This window comes from Daucus carota, chromosome 8 (genome assembly GCF_001625215.2).
Source record: "Daucus carota subsp. sativus chromosome 8, DH1 v3.0, whole genome shotgun sequence".
NCBI classification, from domain to species: Eukaryota; Viridiplantae; Streptophyta; class Magnoliopsida; order Apiales; family Apiaceae; genus Daucus; species Daucus carota.
Window position 1 is genome coordinate 16,543,156 of NC_030388.2, and position 23,632 is coordinate 16,566,787.

Consider the following 23,632-nt stretch of genomic DNA (forward strand, 5'->3'; position numbering starts at 1 on the left):
GCTTCTTAAAATGATTTTCTTTTACCTTTTAATTAAATTAGCAGAAATTGTTAGTGAATGTTTTATTATCAGTAATGTTTGGGCTTGAAAGAAATAGTTTTCAATTACGATAACAAATTATTATGAATTTCCCATCTTTAACTGTATGTTTTTTGTTTCCGCAGAAGCTATTGTTACTGACTTCTTCTCAAACATGATTTCTTGTTCATTCGGGGAAAAAAACTTATTTGAAAACTTAATTTTATTCTTTCTTGAAATTTTGAAAACACGTTATTAAAAATTTGATATAAAATGAAAAATATTCACAAATTTTAACAGTAAAAGAAAATATATATGTTGGAAGACTATAAAAATTCTTCTTGATAACCCTACTTCTTGCAGTCTGAAACTCCTTCAATCTTTTCACATTGATCCGCAATTCATTTGAGATAATAGGCTCCTCGCCCTTTGATTGATAATGAAAAAATTAATTGCTGCCAGCCTTTCAAGTTGAGTTATTCCATCCTCCTGCGCTTGCAGTATCAACTCATTCTCTACGGCAATACTCAGGGTCTTCTGCCCTGCATCTTCTACCTTCTATTTTGAGCATTCATGTAAGTACAACTTGTGTCTAGAAATGCACTTTCTCAATCTTACTGCTAAGATCTTCATATTCCTGTCTTAAGAGTCCGAGTTTTTAGTGAGCCCTGCTTCGTTTCAAGTTGAGCTTTGATGTGTCTTTCTCAGCTTTAAGTAAATCAGTATAGATTGGTAGCCTTTTCACGTTTAGGCAATTACTGAACCTCTAGTTATCATTTGCTGTTCAACTTCGCTATAGTGCACTCCATTTCAACTTTAGATTGCTTAATCATTGAAGAGACAATATTAATAACCTATGTTCCTGGTTTAACTATGTCACTATCATCTAATGCTTGATCTGGAGAGTTCTGCAATCAACCACTGCGGTCAACCTCTGCCTGTCGTGCAAACTGCTTGATCCCCTCATAAAAGAACTCCTTGCTTTGTCTTAATACAATCTTCATTATACCAATCTTCGGTTTGGGTGCCTCACTCACACGTCCATCAAATTTAGTAAGCTGTTTCTGAAAAGATATACCTCAAGCAACCTTTTTCCTCTCCACTAATGATGCTCTTTGTAGAGAAGATAATGATTTGTATACTGCTTAAGAGATACCAGACTACGAAGCACCAGTAGTAGATAAATTACTAAGTGTTTTCGACTTTTCAACATCATGGGAAGTACACACATGTTGAAATATAACATAAGATGCATTCGGTGTCTTCCTCTAACACCTTAAGATTTTAGATGAGCGCCCATGATCCACTCTTCAACCCCAAAAATGGAATTTCGAGTGAGGGTGAGTGTTGAAATATAACATGCACCATACGTTCATATGTGTGGTCCAGTCTTGTATGGAAACACTTGGCTCGTGCTCGTCCCTCTTCCGATAAATCAAGGTTTTAATTTTTATAAGATACATAATTGATGTGTTAAGTATATTCAGTAAAATAAAACAAAAAGATTAGTTGATACAAGACTTTAGCCATCAAATTTCTTGTATTGATTGGTAAAAAAAATAAAGAACACTTTGTCGCAAAATTTATATAATTAACACAATAATTCATATGATTAAGATATGACTAAGATAAAGATATAATTAAGATAGATAGATAATCCAAATAATATCAAGAAAGACTGTAACAAGAACGCGATAAAAAAGATTGAACTGTAACAAGAGTATGAAATCCAGATAATATCGATAATAGGCTATCAACACTTTTTCATAATAATTTATGATTATGAAAAATAAACAACCCAAACACTATAAAGAAAGATCAATCCTAGATAATAATAATAATATCAAAATTTTTAGAACAGATCCGAAACAAAATTGATCTTTTGCCCCTAATTTGTTAAAGAAAATTATACTCTAACACCATAAGCCTTTCCGCTTCTCAATGAACTCCCGTCTCAAGAAGCTCCATGCTAACCCGATCACCACAATTTAAAGTCCGAACAACCTCCGAAAAACGATTTGGAACGACCCATATCTGTAATCTCCCTTCTTTTCTCACCGTCTCTAGACCGAACCTCGGCCTCCCATTCCTGTTTAAACTTGACAAAACTGGCGGGAAAACCCTTACCCTTTTTTCAGTCATTCTGATTCTTCTTTTCTCCGTTGCCTCATCCTCGATAGCATCAGCTCCACTACTGATATACTTGTTCATATAAACATCGAGGACATCCGAAACACTTCCGCTGATCAATAGAGTGGTTTTGCTCGAAAGATAAAGATTGTTTCTACGGATGAATGTGGGGAGATTGTCTTCCCTTTGAGGACACTGTGAATAAATCATGATTGGTACGATGTGTGTGTAAAATTAATGTATGAAAGGGGTATATATAGAGATAAATAAATTCTCCGAAAAGTTTAAATTTTGGAAAAGAAAAATTTTAAAGGCTAGCGGAATCCAGAAAAGAAAACGTGGATAAAAAAAAGGTATGATCTTAAATTATCTTATCCATTTGATTTTGATTCGGAAACTAAATGAAAAATTATGCAACAATTTTATATTTGTTGTTTTCGATATTTTATGATTTTAAGAAAGTAAAATTTATTATGTTTATAATAATTTAATTTATTTAAATATTTCATTGAATATATAGTTAATAAATATATGAATTATATCATTATTCTAATTTATAACAACTAAATTCTATATAAAAATATTTTACGTATCATGTTTATTTTATAATAATTTCACACATAAACTATAATTGAAAAGGAAAAAATTTAAGAAATTCCATGCAAATACCTAGTACGGGTGGAGAATGTGTATCGAGGTTTATATGATGAACCTAAAATTAAGAAAAAAGAAAGGGAATGAAAGTTTTAGTAAAATAAACACTCACAAAAGAATCAGTCTGACTTAATTTTTTTACCCTTTATTAATTATCTGACCAAACAATCTCTATATAAAATGTTATAGAAAATTATAGAGTAATTTTTGACGTATAATGTATTATCGGGATCCAATGTTAATTTAGATTGATACATTTTTTTTTACCGGATTTAGATTGATACATTGTTGACCTATTATCTGTTAAATTTGAACATTGTATTTATGTTAATTCCAATACCTATATAAATTATCAAGGCAATGCTATATACCTAGGTCTTGTTTCAAAATTTTATCTCTAAGTAAGTCACACATACATGGTTATTTTTAATTCTGTGATTTATATGCATACAATGGTCCCATTATCATTAATATGAATAAAATCAAATACTGCTGACTAGAATTTGAGAAAAAATTGAAAGTAATTTCTCGATACATAGCATTTTCCGTCGATAAATACATCCATAATTGTAAACTCTGCCATTTTAAACAAATTTTCCAATAGTATTGTGTGTGATAGAGCCGAGTTTGACGATGCCACGAGCTGGTTTATAAATTGTTGGTGCTGCTTCTCTATTTTGCTCTGAATCCATCGTTTCTTTACAAAGCTCTGCAACTCTGTTCGTCCCTCTGTAGTATGTTAGAAAATTAAATAATATTTTCTCCATCGAGTATTTACTGAAAAGATACCTATTAAAAAACTTCAGATTTAAAATCCCTGGTGTTAAGATTGAAAATAGCCGAGAATCTCAGAAAGGCAGCAGTAGGAATGTAGGATAGAAAAAAAGAACAAGAAAAACAAAAATTTCTGCTTGCTTTGTATTCGGATCAGCAAACGTGCATTTTTTCCAAATCTCTTAAATTTTGGTTTGTGCTAATCCTGGAAGAGAAGATGTTACAACCAAAATCATTCAGATCACTAAATATAATGTGTTTGGATAAGTAAAGAGGTGAACAGTATCAGATTTCTTCAGTCTTTGATAAAGGCAACCATTACATGTACTCAGGGCCTTGATCCGGAAAGAAATCGGTCCGATTGATGGTGGAACTACCCTTTTCCTTGTGAAAGTCTCTACAGTTGGGGACACCCTTTTCCGTCCACCCCTTGAGTGAGATCGAAACTGCTCATTAGTCCCCACAAAATCACCCTGAACCTAAAACATCAGATAAGCTCATAAGCAGCAGAACATGTTACCACTTTATGCACTAGGGCAAATTAAAGCTATTTATAACAAATGCAAAAAGGATTTGTAAGCTTACGTGAGCATAAAGATCCAGATTTCTCGTCTTTGTCTCTCTCGTGTTTAAATGTAAAACTCATGCCACAGCCAGAAATGGGGAGGATTTTTGTTCAAGTGTACAGCTTTCATGTGTTGACGGAGATTTGATTTCTGCGGTTACATTTGCAATTAAATCATATTTCGGAGATATCAAAATCACGTCAACATCCATTTGTAGTTTCTAAACTAAATTTGATTGGAACAAGTTGCTTGGAACTATATTTTAATTTGCTTGCAATTCCAGACAATCAATCTTCTATTACATGCGTAATTTGTCAAATCATACAACATAACAAGAAATATAGAGAGGCCTCACATGCCAGGAGGTCTTATAGTTGGGAAGATGTGCAGACAATCCTCAAAGCTGCATTTAATTCCATCGGAAGGAAGCCTTGGTTTCGTTTCTAAGGAGGTGGCATTTTACTCTCACTAGACTGAAAATGAGCCTTCAGACTGTTGGGCCGCGCAACACCCATTAACTCCGCATTAGTATGATATTGTCCGCTCTGGGCCGTGGCCAAGCCCGCACGGAGTTGCTTTCGGGCTCCTCCCAAAAGGCCTCATACTAATGGAGTTCTTTGGCTGCTTATATTCAAGATAAATCTTCTATATCTTTCCGATGTGGGACTTGGGTTGAACCCACTCAACACAGACATTGCTCGTTTGTAAGAATATTTCATACAACCAGGATCCGATCCGAACAGAAATCTAGCTTAAGTGCAAACATAATGGATCCGCTGATAGCACAACATTCAGAACTGCAATGACAGTCATCTACTATAGACATAAATGGTCTCTGCAAGGCAAGTTGTAACACATCACAGTGGTATAAAACAAAACTCTTTCAAACCTCAGATGATAACGCAACATTAAAATCAACTACACCTCTAAAATATTGTGCTCATAGTCATGGAACAAGAAACATAAGTAGAGAAGTCTAGTCCATCCAACGACCTTGTAATTCAAGCAACAGATGCAACACAAGCACCAAATAGGAGCGTAAACTCTAGTTCGACAAGAATCTGACTGTCGACAAAGGAGTTTGAAGATTGGAAGATCTCTTTTTTTCAGTTTCGTCATAGGATAATGAACTTCTAACGTGTGGCAAAAATGCGCAAATAGAAAAAAGATTAGAACAGTTAGACATTTCAAAGTCGAGATGACATTGTATGTTGTGTATTATTTTTATTATATAATGTGTTTCAGTTCGCCAGGTTGTCTCTTGCCTGCTCATGATTTCAGCACAAGTTTGAAAGGTTGACCTATTTGGTAATTTCCAGATCTATGCTATATATAGAGTTCTACTCCCATACAAACCAAATTAGCCTACATACTAAAAACTCAATTTTTAATCACTATTTTTAACAGCGTAAATCATTATTTTGTACATCACATATCATTATTTTGTATATAACATATCTCTCAAATATAAATATATACATACATATAATGATAACTTATCTCTCAAATATAATGAACCTCTCAAATATAACATATCTCTCAAATATAAATATAAATATATACATACATATAATGATAACATATCTCTCAAATATAATCAACCTCTTACCACCATTACTAGTCGTTCCTGTGACCTGCCACCATCGCCAATAGTCATATACACTTTCCATCATAACTTATCAAAACTAGCGACTACTTACAACCATCATAAATCTTCTCTTAAAGATTCTTACTTTCAAGAATCTTCATACGATTGAAATTGATCATTTATAATCGATTACCAATAGTTTAGATAAGTACTTGTTATTTACATCCGGAGTATTTGCTTACTTTCGATTAGATGATATATACGTTCTTGAATAAAGGAAGCTCTGTCCATCCGGATATTATAACTTCCAATCTTGGTATACTTATACAACGGTATTATCATTTATGACAAGAAAAAACAACCAACATGGAGGAGGGAATATGAAACTATTTTATATGCGTGTCAAAATATGTTTCGACCAGTGAAAAAATATATAGCGAAATGAGAGGTATATAAAAATTAAAAAATGAGAGGTAGGGAGAAAAAACAAATTAGGCAGACTGAGACTGAGGGAGCAGAAGCTGGGGAAGCCTTTCCGTGTTTAACCTAGTTCTCCGTTCACTTTCCCAAACTAACCTACTTTGTTCAATTCTTCCCAAAATGACCTACTTTTTTCAACTCTTCCCAAACTAACCTAGTTTTTTCATATTCTAATATTTGGTTATAATTATAAATATACAATATTATTAATATATATATATTTACTGAATTAATTTTTTGAATATTATATTTTCAATAATAAATTAAAATATTAAAATTACAATAATTCTAGTACTAATACACAATTTTTTTGATAATACACTACAATACCATAAAAATAATATAATACACAATTTTTTTGACAATACATAGAATACTAAAAATATTACATTAAAGATCTTTTTGAGGACAACGTGCACTGCGTCTCGTGTGACCTTGTTGTCCACATTTTCCACACGTTTTACCAATCTGTGAGTTATCCATTTCCGTGTGAATTCTTTGACTTTGACCTTTGTTGTGCCTTTTCTTCCTCTTCTTCCTCAAATCCTCATTAGGTACGAGCATTCCATACCTCTCCCAATTATTTGCTAGTGGAAACGTCCAATATGATTGATGCGGTATTGGGGAGAATTCATGTTGCCACATCTCATATAATTTTGGTAGAGTATGATATGGTTCAATGTATTGCTTCCAATCTAGATGACATGTCATACAAGTAGCAACTATATGAGAACAAGGAGAGTGATACCTATGCCATTTTCCACAAGAACAGTATCCTTTAGAGAGATCTATATGATGCTTGTTTCCACCTTTCCAAAATCCCTTATCTGTTTTGTATCTTGCAGTTGTCACTTCAAATACTCATCTTTCTTGATTGTATGGAATAATCTTATGTGCAGATGCCTTTTGTTCAATCTTTTGAAAGAGCTCTCTCGAATTCTTGCAATATACATGACCATTTTGAAGATCGTTCAGTGTTTGAGTTCGCCTTTCAGCAACAAGTTTGACACTCCAATAATATATGTACTCCACCATTGAAGTGATTGGGAGATGACGAGCGGATCGTAATTGACCATTATATGTTTCAACCATATTTGTTGTTGCCTGGCCATAACGATATCCTCCATCATGGGACATAGTCCACATCTCTAGTGGAATATTTCATAGCCATTCTTCAGCAGCCGGATTAAGTTCTTTGATTTTTTTCATTGCTCTTTCAAATTTCCTCACCTGAGATGTATTTCCAGCCAACCAACATAACATCTTCAACTGTGCACCTGGATTAAGTTCTTTGATTTTTTTCACTGGTCGAGCATGTTGCCACCCCTCTATCATTGGTTTAAATGACCACCACACACGTTTACAAACAGATGCATCGACATCAACTTCAGCTTCAACTAAAGCAACAGTTCCTGGATTATAGTACATTAATGCACTTAACAATTGTGGAAGTTTGGAGTACGAAGTCGTCCAATCACCATAAACATCTGAGATTGCCTTTTGTTTTCCCAGCCATGCCTTCTTATAACTCACATGATACTTGTAGATAGTTATCATTTGAGTCATAATATTATTTACTTTTATTGATGGACTCTCCAGGACCTAATCACATGTAATAAATTATCAAAAATATACTCCTACATATCAAAAATATCAAGTAAAAAAATAAAAAAATTAGAACCTTACTTGTTGTTTTATAGTACTTGCAATCAGACTCGAACTAAGCTTCTGATGATCTCGTTCAATTGTCCTTAAAAGACAAGTATGCGCAGCAGGTAGTTTGGTGATTTCAAAGAAGCCATATTTCTTTCTTAGAGTAACACGAATTCTCCATGGACAGTCATCTACTACACATTTTCCTTCATATAACGTTGGAGTACTTTTTACCACACGGTAATTTCTAGACTCCCTTATGTGGTCAGACTTAATTGAATCGATAGCAGATTGTTTATCTTCAAAACACTGACCTTGAAAAATACTACTACCAAGAGGATTAACACTAGAGGCACTAGAAAAATCACCTGAATTATCAGTGACATTGTTGTAGGTAAAAGCCTCCGTTGAAAACCAAGGGGCAGTAGGTACATGTGTGCTGACTGCTGTGCTTGGATTGTCTCCTTCTTCACCTTCAGAACTTGCTGAATCTGAATTGGGATTGTCTCCATCTTCACCATCAGTTTCATCACTCTCGGACTCGTGTGGAGAGATTAAATGATCAGCTTCACTTAAATTAAACACTGCATTTGTTCTCGCCATCAAATCTAGAAAACTCTCGTTATCCATTTGCAAATTTACTTGTTTTGTTTTTCTATGTTTGGTTTGCTGCAGATTGGTTTGTATATATAGGCATTTTAGAGATAGGATAAGGGTTATTTTGTTCAGTGTTTTGATTGGTTGTCAAGATTACATGCATATCAACCACTACTTTTTTAAATTTTAAAGATAAAACATTATCTCAATATCTTCATTTCTATTGGCTGTCTAGATTTTATGTTTGATCATATCTGATATCAATAATGTAGTGGGGGTCTATTTCAAAAAATATAATGTGTTGGGGCTTATTTTTAGTCACTTTCGGACCTTAAAATACTATAACTACACATTATATTTTTTCGAGATTTTTAGTTTGTTCCAAAGTAGAACGTTAATGTTTGAATACTGAAGAAAAAAAATGAAAAAAATATATTTCAAACCATGTTTTTTAAAGCTCTCAATATGCCTTCAAAAATAAGTTTTTTAAATTGCTCAAACAATAAATATGCGAAACAAAATAGAAAAAAAATACAATGTATATTATATTCAAGCAAGTATTTATCAATTATTGTAATTTTAATATTTTAATTTATTATTGAAAATATAATATTAAAATATTAATTCAGTAAATATATATATATATATTAATAATATTGTATATTTATAATTATAATCAAATATTAGAATATGAAAAAACTAGGTTAGTTTGGGAAGAGTTGAAAAAAGTAGGTCATTTCGGGAAGAATTGAACAAAGTATGTTAGTTTGGGAAACTGAACGGAGAACTAGGTTATACAGGGAAAGGCTTCGAAGCTGGGCTCTTGTAGAGCGCAGAGTAAAGAAATAGCGTGAAAGAAAGAAGCAGATTTATAAATGTTGAGAGTTTGTCAGTTGCTTCTCTCCACGTCTTTATGCATTACAGGTAGAGGTGGCAATATGGATGCAAAACCATTAAACCAATCCAAACCAAACCAAAATTGTGAATTTGGATCCATTTGAAATCACATTTAGAAAAATGGATTTGGTTTGGTTTTTAGTCTCACATTTCTCACAAAATATAGTTCTAACCACATTTGATCTCACTTTTAAGATTTCTTATAACTTTCCACACACACTATAAGGTTCCTTTTCTTTTCTTTCTTTCTTTTTGCTAATTATCACACATGCACATCCCATCCCATGATTCGAACTCATGACCTTACTTGGAAAAGCCAAGAGCTTAAACCACTCCATCAACTCACACACTCACACATGCTTTTGTTATATTTAGTATTCATTATATTGTGATTTGAGTGTATTAACTTTTGTTTATTATATAAAACTTATTTTTACTTACTAAACTAGTTACCCATAATTCAAACTAAAACCATAACCACATTTATTAATATATGGTTTAGAAATGGTTTTGGTTCATCTATCCAAACCAAATCCATTTTATAAGAACCAAAACCAAACCAAAACCACATTTTGCCACCTCTAATTACAGGTGACCTCTGAATTTTTCTACGTGCTTTTGTTTCAACACTTGCACTCGACCTGTTTGATGAATTAACACTCTGCCTAACTATACTTTTGGAGCCCAACCAAATATAATTTCCCTGCTCCAAGAGGCCGAGACCGATTATTTGCGCTGTTAACTTAAGAAAATTTGTTCCTTCTGTAAAACAACAAAATAATGGTATTCCACAACCACGCCAATCCTTTCCCTGCTTACCTACATTGTTCAACACACTCGATAATAGTAAAGTGCCTACGCACACATCTATGTATATTTGTTTTATTGCAATTAATTGTGAATGGTTTACGAAATCTGCCTCGGGTTCGAAACTGCGCGACTGTAATTGTTTCCGGCTTTTAATACAAGCATGAGTGTAAAACATAATTAGCAGGAGCATTCGAACTTGAACTCTTTCAGGTCATATTTAATAATTTCATTGCTTTGTTACTAATTCAGTTATTTTATCACATCTTTTTCTTTTTTTTTTTGCTATATTACTAAATTAACGCCATAAATCACTCTCTTTAGTCAGACAGGATATATGGAAATATACCATCCTGTGGAATATAATAAATTTCAGATAGGAAACTAATACAGCTACATGAGGATCTTAGCTAGCATATATAGTAACAATAGGCTAGAGTTGCAGAGCACACAAATTTAATTACACCTCTTTTTTTTGTCAGGTATTAATTACACCTTTATTCGTCTTTATTGGGACATCTTTAGTTGGGTCCTAATGCGAAGTTATATGTTGCTGAGACATTTGTTGTAGACCTTAACAGCTTGTTTATGGTGGTTGTTCTAATGTGTGTTCTACTTCAAGACAAACACGAACCATTAGATAACTTTAACCTTTTTAACTCTAATGCTGTCTCCTCCAAAACAAACAGGAAGCTAATACATGATAAATAATATCTTTTTTCTTACAAAATGAAAAATATGATTTAAAAATAATAAAAAAACACATTATCACAAATTACTATTAGAAAAATAGGGTCGCGCTCAAGAGAGAACCAGTCCTTAAAATAGAACCATAGAACCACTAAGGTTCTGTTGCAGAACCCTAAATTTTAAATAGATTTTTATGATCTAAATCTAAATAAATGTTTTTTTTTTCATATTTTTTCATCGTTGTGTGTTTTCAAAAATAATTTTAAAATATAATATATAGATATTGACATTTTCTTGCATGTGAAGTTCTGCTGAAGAACCCTAACTAATACTTAAGTTCTGCTGCAGAACCCTACCTAATACTAGAAATAAGGTAAGGGTTCTATGGTTCTCTCTCTAATGGTTCTCTCTTGAACATGACCCTAGAAAAATATTTACAGATAGATAATAAAAACATTTATTGTTTATACTACCAATTTACAATATATAAAAAATATGGCAAACTCTAAATTTTTAAGAAAAAATATAATCAATCAATTAATATATTTTAATCAAACTTCAATTAATTAATACTAAAACACTAACAAAATGATGTTAAAAGTTAAATTACAAATAAGAAATTTCTAACTATATCCTCGGCTGTTCGCACGGGTTTAAGGCTAGTATATATAAATTAGCAAAATTATGGTCAACTAGACCATCAAAAGTCAATAAACACATATACAAGTCAAACAAGACATATTCTTTGGGACGGATGGAGTAGATAACTAATGATTAGTATCCTACATTAGAACATAACAAGAACAAATTTATTAGGCTTCCAAAGTCTCTTACATTGTTCATCTACTATTTCACTTGCCGCTTTGTCCGACTTCAGTTCTCCCCTGCTCAAAAAAGCTCAACTTTGTTAAGTTAATAGAATAAGAAGGAGCACGATGCATAAACGACAAATGAGAACAAGCGCAAACAACGGTATATTTAAGATTATCCTTGACAACTGTGTACATGTATTGGCACGTGCTGAGTATTATTGCATCTCGTTCAACTAGCCATGGCTGTCCCAAAATGATGATAGAAACTAAGAAAGCTTCAATGGAATAACATCACATATAACCTCGTCGTTAAACTTCTTAACTAAAAATTTAACCAAGCACCTCCAAGAAACCCCTGAACCTTTGCATCATCAATCCAAGATAAATTATTAGGATTTGGATGAAACGTCATTAAGCCCAATTATTTTAAGAGGATTGGCGGATACAACATTTGTGCAACTACCAGTAGAGGGAACACAATCTACGACACATGTAACTCTAGTGTGAAAGATAGGTTTCTGTGGTCACAGGTGGATTATTTTTTGCGTTATTTCAGAACACCAAGATAGGTGCATCTATATCTTCATCTCAACATACTAATCAACATAATTTTCTTTTCTACCACATTGACTCTTTTCGAAAGGTTGTTTTGTTTAGGAGACGGGCATTCCAATGTACCACTCCCAATTCATTAAAAATTAAGGCATCTGCCGGTGTTGCCAAATTGAGTAGATAATACTGGAGCACAAATATATTTGCTAAAAACCGTTTATTGGCCTTAAATAGGGCCTAAATGAACATGTTCATTCCTTGACGGGCTAGAAAATGATCTCCTCCAAATGTTTCTCCTGTTTAAATCATCCTCATCCTCAATTGAATGTGTAATATTAAAACATCCTTTAAAAGAAACCATCTATTATGGGCTACTTTATCTATACTATTATGATGCAAGCAAGGAAACTCAGATTGTGTTTTCAAACTACAGAACCTTTAACTGACCTGCTTTCTTTCAGAAGCTCTGTAAATTTAAGTAAAGCACGCTATTTTTTATTCTACAGGCGTAAATTCACGAACCAATGCAACTCTATTGTCTTCCCATCTTGCCTCATGATGATACCAAAATCTTTGGTATAGCTCCCACCAAATACAAGCAATTTCTCTGAATTTCGCATCACTGAAAACCAGTTCTTAGCCTTGACCACATTAAACCAGTAAATGAAGTTGACAACACTACATAGCCAAACTAGGAATACATCCTCTTCTTAATCACCTATGAAACTTGGCATTTTTCATTTTTAATGTATTTAATTTGTTTTCTGCAACATTAGGCCGAGGTTGAAATTGGAGGCTGTCTTTCAAGCCTCCTACATTTGTATGCATACTCAAACCTGCATGTCTGTGACTATCCACTAAATTTTGTAATCTCCTATATTTTCCTCCTCAACTTTTACTTCTCCAGCATCAACCATTGTGTAGAACTATTGCTCGAATTGCAGTTTTAAAAATGTTCACGGCCTGTTTTCTTCAAAAGTACAGGAGTTGTTCAGTATATTTCACAAAGTTTAATCTGAATTTTGTGAACTCTGAGGGGCTGTTTTGTAGTTCAGATAATTGGAGTTATTAAACTGATATACACCAAAATATTTAAATGTTAATATAAAGTTTTTTAATTGCACAAATAAAGTCATGCTACCCTGTGTATAGTCAAAACAGCCTGATGTGTATCTACAAACATAACACAGTAAAGTCTAGAGAACTCAACAATCAGCAATGAGGAAGTGCTTATCATACACAGCTAACTAGAGATGTTACAATTAGAAAGGGGCAATATAATCACTATTTGTGTGTTTCATTAATCTAATGTTGATACTAGGCTTTACTTTATCGGCATGATCATTGTTAGCACAAAGACGAGTAGTCGGCGACTAGTCTTCCTGAAGTTACTCGGGTGCAGGCTTAACTAGGCGCTGTAATAACAATGAAACTTGGTGCCATAATAACCAATATTATGGTGTACCATGATCTCCAATCAATAGCAATACACAAGAAGGAAATGGAGATGAACATGATATTGATATGGATGACTCCATAATTTTCATCATGACTTGTGTTTTTATTTTCGTGGACATGTTTATTATTTAGGATTATAATGTTATTATGCAGTAACTGAGCTTAATTTGGATTTATCACTCTCAAACTCTGATTTAAATTATGAAAGGAGTGTATTTAGTTATATTATGTAATAAATCTAATAAAAATATGTATATCAAAATCTCGTCAAAGGTACTCGGGTGACTGAGGATTGACTTGGTGCCCATACCAGGAGTGTGATTTCCTATATTTAATTTGTGTTTTAGCCTTTCTAGGTGTTTAAAACTTGAATCATATTTTGGGTTATAAAACTTAAATTACTTCAATAATTTAAAGGAGATAAAATAATTAATGTGTGCAAAGTTCTTGATTTGATTAGGGAGTTTAAACCTCAAAAATGGAAGACCAATATCATCAAACAGTATACTGATAGATAATAAAGGATAGTTTCTTGGTCACGCCAATTAGGTACGGCTTTGGAATTTTTGGAACCTAAGGATTGTACAAAATATCCTTGTTAGAGTGCAAGACATATGATTCAATCATGGTATTCCGGAAGATACTAAAGATTTGTAAACTATATTTTTGGCAGGATAAATTAATGTATTTGAGGCTCAGGCTCAAGAACAAGAAGAAAAGAAGAGGATGAGAACTTGGAATACATGAAGGTGCTTCCAAGGCAAAAGTTGCTCCTAAGGTAAAGGTTGAAAGTCTAGGAAGTGGTAACAGCACTATCCAACATGCTCATACCCACATATTGCAAAAAAATAAAAAACAAGTTATCCACAAATCAAGTGTTTGTCGAGACTTGATATGAAGTGCAACAAATGTTGACAACTTGGGATACATATGAGTTTAATCAAACGAGACTCCCCCGAAGAACATGAAGCTGATATTTTTTATAATGGCAAGTTAAATCACTCAAGTAGGCGAGACTGTTAATATTCTTGGTTTTTAAATTTCAAATTACTTAAATAAATGGTCAATGTAGTCCAAGTCATTAGTTAAATGAGTTTAGGTTTAGATTTAAATTAGTTTTGAAAAACTTTGAATTTTCGTAGGTTTTTTAGAAAGATGATATATTTCAGTCAAGTTTTTTTAAAAAAAAGTATATTTTAGTTCTGGATTGAGCTTTATAAAAGCACATTGACATGATTTAAAATAATACATCAAATTTGGCAAAAAAATAATACATCAAAAAGTTTACGTTATATCCTCTTCTTCACCATGCTGATATATAAACCTACACTAGAATTGGTATCCCAGTGCCCCTTTGATAGTGTTATGAAAATCTTGTAATATTATAAAGAGGTCCTAGAGTTTAGGATTGATCTCCTTTGTCATCACTTACCCCACTCTTCTATTTTTATATTTACTTTTTAAAAGATAAAAGTTTTACTTAACTTCTTGTCTTCTGGATGTTTTAGATGTTTATGTATTGCATTTGATTTACCAAACCTAAAGTTCTTTTGTTGTGTTTGGTTGGGGTGGATAAATTGGGATGGAATGAAATCTGTACTGTATCAGGGGTGGATGTTGATGAGTTCATTTCTTTATCCCATTTTATAAAATTTATGTTAGAGCTCAAACTTCCGAGTTTGGGAAGGAATCTTATATTCTCCATTTAACTTTGTCTCCCCACAAATCTAATCATGAAAAATTTTCGCTCCCTCATTTTCTTTCACTCTACCCTCGTAAGTCGTAACTCTATTTTTTGTCCTTTATTTCTCTTTTAATTTCTTTTTAAATATCTCATATGATTCCATAGATTTAGTTGTTCCTTACTAAACGTAAGATTAGTTGTCAACGAATTTATCATCACTAACATCTCGTGTATAATATTATTATATCTGCTGTATCCCTTGCACCGTATCCCCGTGATATCTTTCTGTGAAAGTTCTCAGTTTCAGATTCATAATATTTATAATATATAAATATACATATTCATGAATTTTTTAGTGCATAATTAATTCCATCAATTTTAAGAAGTTTGCACAACGTTTTAACAACATTTTGTTTTTGATCCATTCCCTTTTGGGTTTTCTCTTTGTAAATTATACATTCATTTTAATATTAGCACCTGTAAGATGTTGTCGTAATTGTTATATTTAGGCTCTTTTCTTGTGTAGTACTTGTTATATTTAGGTTCTTTTCTTGTGTAGTACTTGTTATATTTAGGTTTTTTCCTCGTCAACTTTTGGCTATCCTTTTTGAATCTCCCTCTCCTAAACCTCTTCCATTTTGATGCAAAACAGATTAAAGAGAAAAACTTTGAAATGATAAGCTTTTGGAAATAGCATCTTTAAAAGTAAAAGAATCAGCAAAGACAAATCTTGGAGGCAAGGGAGGAGATCAGAAAACAAAAGCTATAAGAAGCATATTAGAAAATTGCAGAGCAGTGGAAAAGGCGAATTATTAATGAAGGGGAGTGAAGAAGAAAACACAGTTGAAAGTTTTTCACTACGCGCCTTTGACAGAGCTGGAATGTTTGGGTAAATCACGGATGATGTTGATTGGGTAAATCACGGATGATGTTGATATGGAGGAGGTAACCTAATTGAGCATTGTTATAGATGTCAAGAATTCTCAATGCTAAATATAATTAAACTATGACTTATGTACATTTTATATCTCTTAGGTTTGGGCTAAAAGCACTATGAACCCAGTATGTTCGCTAAAAACACTTTGCATCCAACAATTTGAATCTCTTCATATTTTGGACCGTTTAAATGCTTTTCTATCTTGTTTGACTCTTAACGTAGTCAATTGAGGGTAATTAGAACATTTTTACTCAAAAAATTATTGTAAAACACTTACAAATATAATTATAGGAGGTTATCCTTATGAAACAAACTTCAATTCAGTCTCTATACATTTATGAGGTCTTTTGCCATAATTATTTGTTCAAATGTCTTAAATTCCTGTAATTGACTAATGTTAACAGTTAAACAAGACGAAAAGATGTTTATCGGGATCAAAATATGGCAGGATTTAAAGTTGTGTGATGCAAAGTGTTTTTAGCCAAACTACTGGGTCCATATTGTATTAAGCCGAAATTGATGGGTTGAAAGTTAAATAAGTCTTGAACTATCATTGGTTTGTTTGACCTTGTTATCCCTATCATCCTTTTTCTCTCCCTCCAATTCTAAATAATGCACCTTATTTCTTAATTAATAAAATTTATGTAATGATATCAATCGGATGAAAATGATTTTTATCTCAACTGACCAAAATCAATTGAAGAGTTACAAGGAGATGCGAACAATATTTAGCCTAGATGTAAAAATGAACTATAAAAAATAGCATCATTATCATGCACCATTTTTATAGAGTACAAGTAGGATCTAATTTACTTGGTTGCTACATACAAAAATGTCGTAATAACATTGAGTATTATGTTTGTTTTGGTACAGAACACATTCATCAACTTCTATATCTCGTAAGTTGTTATTGAATAACTTGTATCAGTGTTTTATATCAATGTGCCCACTGATCTCATTAAAAGGTCCCAAGTAATTACCCAGACTCATTTCAAACACTAAAATAATAATATATAGCACGCCTTTATGTGTTTCATTATATATTTGATGAAGCTCCATGTTGACCTGCACATTATTTCACAGTTGACCCTTAAAGGTTAGTTTGTGTTGATACAAACTGGTTATGTGTCAGCTTTGTAAAAAATGGGCACGTCAGCATATACTTGTGCGTCAAATATATATAGGCCATTGCTCAAAGAAGAACACCCTTAAAAGAAGAACATTATAGAATCGAATATAAAATCTCATCTAAAATTTGAATTAAATTCTAATTTTTAGTTAATTAAACTTTCATTATGAACAATAATATTATCTGAAATGTTTAACAATAAATACTCCCTCCGTCCCACCAGATTCTTTACGTTATTTTTGGACACGCATTTTAAGGCTCCTATAAAGTATAGTTACATTATATATATATTTTTTTTAAAAATCCTGAAAAAAAGTTTGGAGTTTAAACTTTTATTCAAAAAAAAGAAAAAAAATTAAAAATACGTTATAGAACTATACTTTATGAGAGCCTCAGAATGCGTACAAACAGTGCACGTAAGCTTCCTGGCGGGACGGAGGGAGTATGTACTAATAATAACATGATTCTATTGTAAAGTTTATTGTGATATATATGTGTGTGTGTGTGTGTGTGTGTGTGTATATATATGTGCTAGTGATCAAATACAAAACAAAAGTAAAATAAACTACAAACTAATCTAAGCCATTAGATTAATCTAATCTAATGGTCCCTAGAATTCACCACACACAATAAACCTGTACCCTCTCACATGATTCCACAGAATCTCTCTGTTTTTAATTTGATTTTTCCCGTCAATCTGTTCATTTTTTTTGAAATCCTCACTGTATTTTTCTTAATCTCCCAATAATCAATTTCCATACCATATTTGATATATTTCGATGTGATTTATAAGTTTTTTATTTTGATTTTTAGTTTTTATTTTAAGAGAGGTTTGTAGTGGAGTAGTACCCTATATGTGTGTGTGTGTGTGTGTGTGTGTGTGTGTGTGTATAGGCTCATGATCAAATGGAAACCACTCTTAAAATAAAAACTAGAAACCAGTACAAGTTAGTGATATTCTCAATACAATTTAGTGATATCCTCCTTAGAATTTAGTGATATGTGTTGCAAAAATTAGTGAAAAACTCTAGAGTCAGCAAAAACTCCAGATCTGTGCTTAGATCTGTGCTTGTTATCGATTCAGGGAGTGATAAGGATGGTGGAGATAACGGAGGAGGTGGACATGAAAGAGCAGGAGCATAAAAGGGATGGGGCGAGGCAAAAACAGGGCGGCAGAGGAGGCGGGGCGGCAGATGAGACAGCTGAGATGGCGGAGGAGGTAGACAACGGGATGAAGTTGTGGTTTCAGGCGGCGTAGCTTCGCCAGAGCCGTGGAAGACAACTGGGGTTGCTATTAAAAGGCGGCAATGGAGGTGAAAGAGGCGGAGGAAAGGGGGCGGCATCGGTGGAGGTGAAGGAGGCGGTGGAGGAGGCGGAGGTGGAAGTGGCAGAGATGGAGGTGGAGGTGAAGATGGAGATGGCAGGGAAGATGGAGAAGAAAGTGTATGTATTGGTGATATGTGCTTTAGAATTCAGTGATATTTAAGATGGGTTTTTAGTTTTTAGGATAAGGAGGTTTCTATTAGAGTAAGACTCTATATATATATATATATAGAGTCCTACTCCAATAGAAACCAAATTAGCCTAAAAACTAAAAACCAGTTTCTGGACAGTTTTTTATCACTATTTTTAACTACAGAAATCACTAATTTGTACATAACATATCACTAATTTATATATAGCATATCTCGCGAATATAAATATATATATACACATATCTGCAACGTATATGACTATCATCTTCACCCAAATCGTAATAATAGACCTCTTACCACCATTACCAAACGTTTCTATGACTTGCCCCCATTGTCTATCATCACCAATAGTCATATACACTTTCCGTCATAACTTACAAAACTAACGACTACTTACCATCATCTTACAACTTCTCTTGCGGCTTCCTACCACCAAGAACCTTCCTACGAATAAAATTAATTATCTATAATCGATTATCAATAATTTAGGTAAGTAGATTTTCTCAATTTTGATAATAAAAATCGTTGTTTACATACTGTATAAAAACAGTGATTAGTGCAGTATAAATTAGTGATACCCGTAGTTATAAATAGTGGTAGGGAAACTGGTTTCTAGTTTTTATTTTAAGAGTGGTTTCTATTTGATCATGAGCCTATATATATATATAGAGTCTTACTCCAATAGAAACCTCCTTATCCTAGAAATTAAAAACCAAACTGAAATATCACTAAATCCTAAAGCAAATATCACTAAGTTCTTAAACAACCCCATCTTCATCTTCATCTTCACCAAACCCACCTCCATCTTCACCAACCCCATCTCCACCGCCACCACCTCCGTCGTCGCCTCCTTCATAACCACTACCACCTCTATGCCGCCCGCCCCCTCCATAACCACCACCTCCATCTCCACCTCCACCTCCATTATTTCTCTAACAACACAACTTCCACCTCCATCTTCACCAGCCCCATCTTAATCGTTGTTTCAACCTCCTTCAGCCCCGTTCATACTTCTTTCTCCACCTCGACTCAACTTCAAATGCGGAGCCGCCACTATTCCGGCAACGCTCCAACCCCTACTTCAAGCCGCCCAAACCTCCGCTACAATCATCTTTCCTTCATCTCCACCTTCACCTCCACCATTTCCACCACTATCACCACCATCTGAATCGAAAACGTTAACAGATCTGGAGATTCTAAGCTGGAACATATCTGGAGATTAAGTTTTCACTAATTCGTGCAACACAGATCACTAAATTCTAAAGATAATATCACTAAATTGTACTGAGAATATCACTAACTTGTATTGGTTTCTAGTTTTTATTTCAAGATTGGTTTCTATTTGATCATGAGCCTATATATATATATATATATAGGCTCATGATCAAATGGAAACCATTCTTAAAATAAAAACTAGAAACAAGTTTCCCTATCACTTTCTATAACTACGGGTATCACTAATTTATACTGCACTAATCACTGTTTTTATACAGTATGTAAACAGCGATTTTTATTATCAAAATTGAGAAAATCTACTTATCTAAATTATTGATAATCGATTATAGATGATCAATTTTATCCGTGGGAAGGTTCTTGGCGGTAGAAAGTCGCAAGAGAAGTTGTATGATGATGGTAAGTAGTCATTAGTTTTTGTAAGTCATGATGGAAAGTGTATGTCACTATTGGTGATGGCAAACAATGGTGGCAAGTCATGAAAACGTCTGGTTATGGTGGTAAGAGGTCCATTATTACTGTTTGGGTGAAGATGATAGTTATATACGTTGCATATATGTGTGTGTATATTTATATTCGCGAGATATGCTATATATAAATTAGTGATATGTTATGTACAAATTAGTGAATCCTGTAGTTAAAAACTGTGATAAAAAACTGTCCAGAAACTGGTTTTTAGTTTTTAGGCTAATTTGGTTTCTATTGGAGTAGGACTCTATATATATATGTATATATATATATATAGAGAGAGAGAGAGAGAGAGTCATACTCTGCTACAAACCCACCTTAATCTACAAACTAAAAACTAAGCTGAAATATCACTAAATATTAAAGAGAATATCACTAAATTGGATTGGTTTTTAGTTTTTATTTTAAGGATGGTTTCTATTTGATCATAAGCCTATATATATATATATATATATATATGCAATATACACAAATACAATCTATATATTTCACTACAATAGTCCAATATATACTACTAAACCCGCTGCAATCATCAAAGAACATCAATATCTCTTATTTACTCCAATCATCAACAGTAGTGTCACCAAGTTATGTACACGTTGTTTCACTAATTTCTAAAGTGATAATCACTACTTTATATAGCACAAATCACTGATTTACAAAGCGAAAATCACTAAAGTATATAGTAGGAACTCCCGAATTCAAAGCAACTTTGCACACTAGTGGAACTGAGTGGAGGGGCAATAGTGTGGTGGTTGGGATCGGATGAGTAGTCAGACGCAGTAGGATGAAAGTTGGGTGTAGGTAGTGTAAAATAGGAGGTATGTAGTTTGTATTTAAGGATTGGTTTGTATTTGATCATTAGCATATATATAGTCTTATTCCAATATTAACCAGATTAGACTACAAACTAAAAACCAGTCCCTGACCAGTTATTAATCACTAATTTTAACTACAAAAATCACTATTTTGTACATCACAAATCACTATTTAATATATAACATATCTCTCAAATATAAATATATACATACATATATATAACATATATAATCATCATATTCACCCGTACTGCCATACTGGACCTCCTGCCACCATTATCAGCACCTTTTATGACTTGCCACCATCGCCTACCTTCACTAATAGCCACCGCCACTTGCCACGCTAACTTACCACAACTAGCGACTACTTACCACCATCACACACCTCGTCTTGTCACTTACTACCATCATGGACCTTCTACAACTACAATTGATCATCAATAGTCGACCACCAATTGTTGACATAAGTAGATTTTTTAAAGATTAAAAATTGTTGAGTTTACTATATAACACAGTGATTAATGCGGTATAAAGTAGTGATTTATGTACTTTTAAATAGTGCCCATGGAACTGGTTTTTAGTTTGTATTAAGAATTGGTTTGTATCTAATCACTAGCCTATAATATATATATATATATATATATATATAGGGGAGGGTTCTGGTACAAACTTACAAACTTTTTTTGTTCAACACATATATAACTTGAGTTCAACATTTTTTTAACATATTTTGTTGAACATCTATTATAATGGTGGTGGAGAAGTACATAAACCAATTTTTAAATGTAAGAACTAAGGTAAACATGTTATATAACTAATATTTATGTTTCTAAACCCTACCCAAACCCCAGAGGTATAGTTTAAACATCTTTTTAGATATATTCAACACAATGATAATTAGTGTTCAACAACCGATGTTGAACCCCGGTTATAAATGTGTTGAAAACGCGATTTATTTATGCGTTATTTTTAAAAATTGTGATGTTTTTTGAAGAATTTTCAACATGGGTACTTTATATAACTAAGGATTAACACGATGGAATAATAAAAAAAAGTTTGTAAGTTTGTAACTTAAAAAAGTTTTTATTTGATCCTATCCCTATATATATATTCTTAAAACATAGTTGAGTGTTATATATTTTTTTAGTGTTTTAAATAAGTCGCCGTGGAGATTGGGCAGTAACTTGAGCCTTATTAATGCGATCACTGCGCATATTGATATGAAACCTTTTCTTATCATAATGTCTATTAATTATAATTTCCCATCTAAATAACTAGTTATTTATAGAAACTAGTTATTATAGATATATCACATTAGTGATACATTTATGATATGCTTATGCACAAGTTTAGCACCGATTTAACATTGGTATTGGGCGCATAACGCTGCCCACCATCCCTTCCCTTTCCAAATATATTTTATAAATACAGCTTGATAAGGGATGACAATATTATCTGAACCGGTGGATACAGACCGTTATTATTCAATTGTTTAGACCAACCGTGAACTTTGGGATTCATAATTTTTTTAACTTAAGGGGTTTGGTTTGTGTTGGTTATTCTATGTTAACCAAACTGAACCAAACCAAACCCGACCCGGTCAAAATCCCGAATGTGTGTTTGTATCTACTCTCTAGGTTTTACCAGCCGCCTTCATCAGTCCACCGATCACCTATTCACTCTTCTTGTTTTGGTTTCCATCTTTTTCATGACTCAAATTTAAGGAACTTAAAAGCATATCTGTTTCTTGTCTCTGATCTAGCATATCTCCGATCAAGTCTGTCGTAATTACTCAGGTATATCTTGTTCCTGTTTTATATTTTGTGGAGTGAAAAATGAATTTGTGCTCAGGTAGTGAGTTCTAAGAATGAAGCTCTGATTATTCACTTTTGATAGATAGATCTGTACACAAGCAATTTCTTAAGGAAAGACCAGCATTACTAGAATTAAGATTTTGCATTTGCCGGAAACCATTTTAGTTTTTATTTTTGAAACAAACAGTTTTGAAGTGCAATTGTTTGAAAACCTGAGTATTCACTTTGTACAAAATACGAATATCTTCAGTTTTGGTTCAATTGTGGCTCAAATATATCATATATGTATAAATATGTTGATAAGATTCCCCAACTGATGACGGGGGAATAAGGAATTATGAGATTGTTATTGCTCAGATGATCACCTGTATCAAGTCCAACCAGGTAAGATGTAATAA

General features: G+C 33.0%; 1 protein-coding gene across 3 annotated transcripts in view; it reads left to right on the forward strand.

Annotated features, from left to right (window-relative positions):
• Window positions 1-9,256: 9,256 nt before the first annotated feature.
• Window positions 9,257-23,632, forward strand: part of LOC108197991 (F-box/LRR-repeat protein At4g14103) — a 29,108-nt gene continuing 14,732 nt past the window's right edge. Inside the window, exon 1 of one of the 3 annotated variants that reach the window (XM_064082905.1) lies at window positions 9,257-9,384. In XM_064082905.1, the coding sequence (XP_063938975.1) occupies window positions 9,336-9,384 (49 nt within the window). In that variant the 5' untranslated portion in view covers window positions 9,257-9,335. Of the gene's footprint in view, window positions 9,385-22,910; window positions 23,217-23,632 lie in introns of those variants that run through there. The other 2 variants (XM_064082906.1, XM_017365750.2) reach the window with 2 other exon arrangements.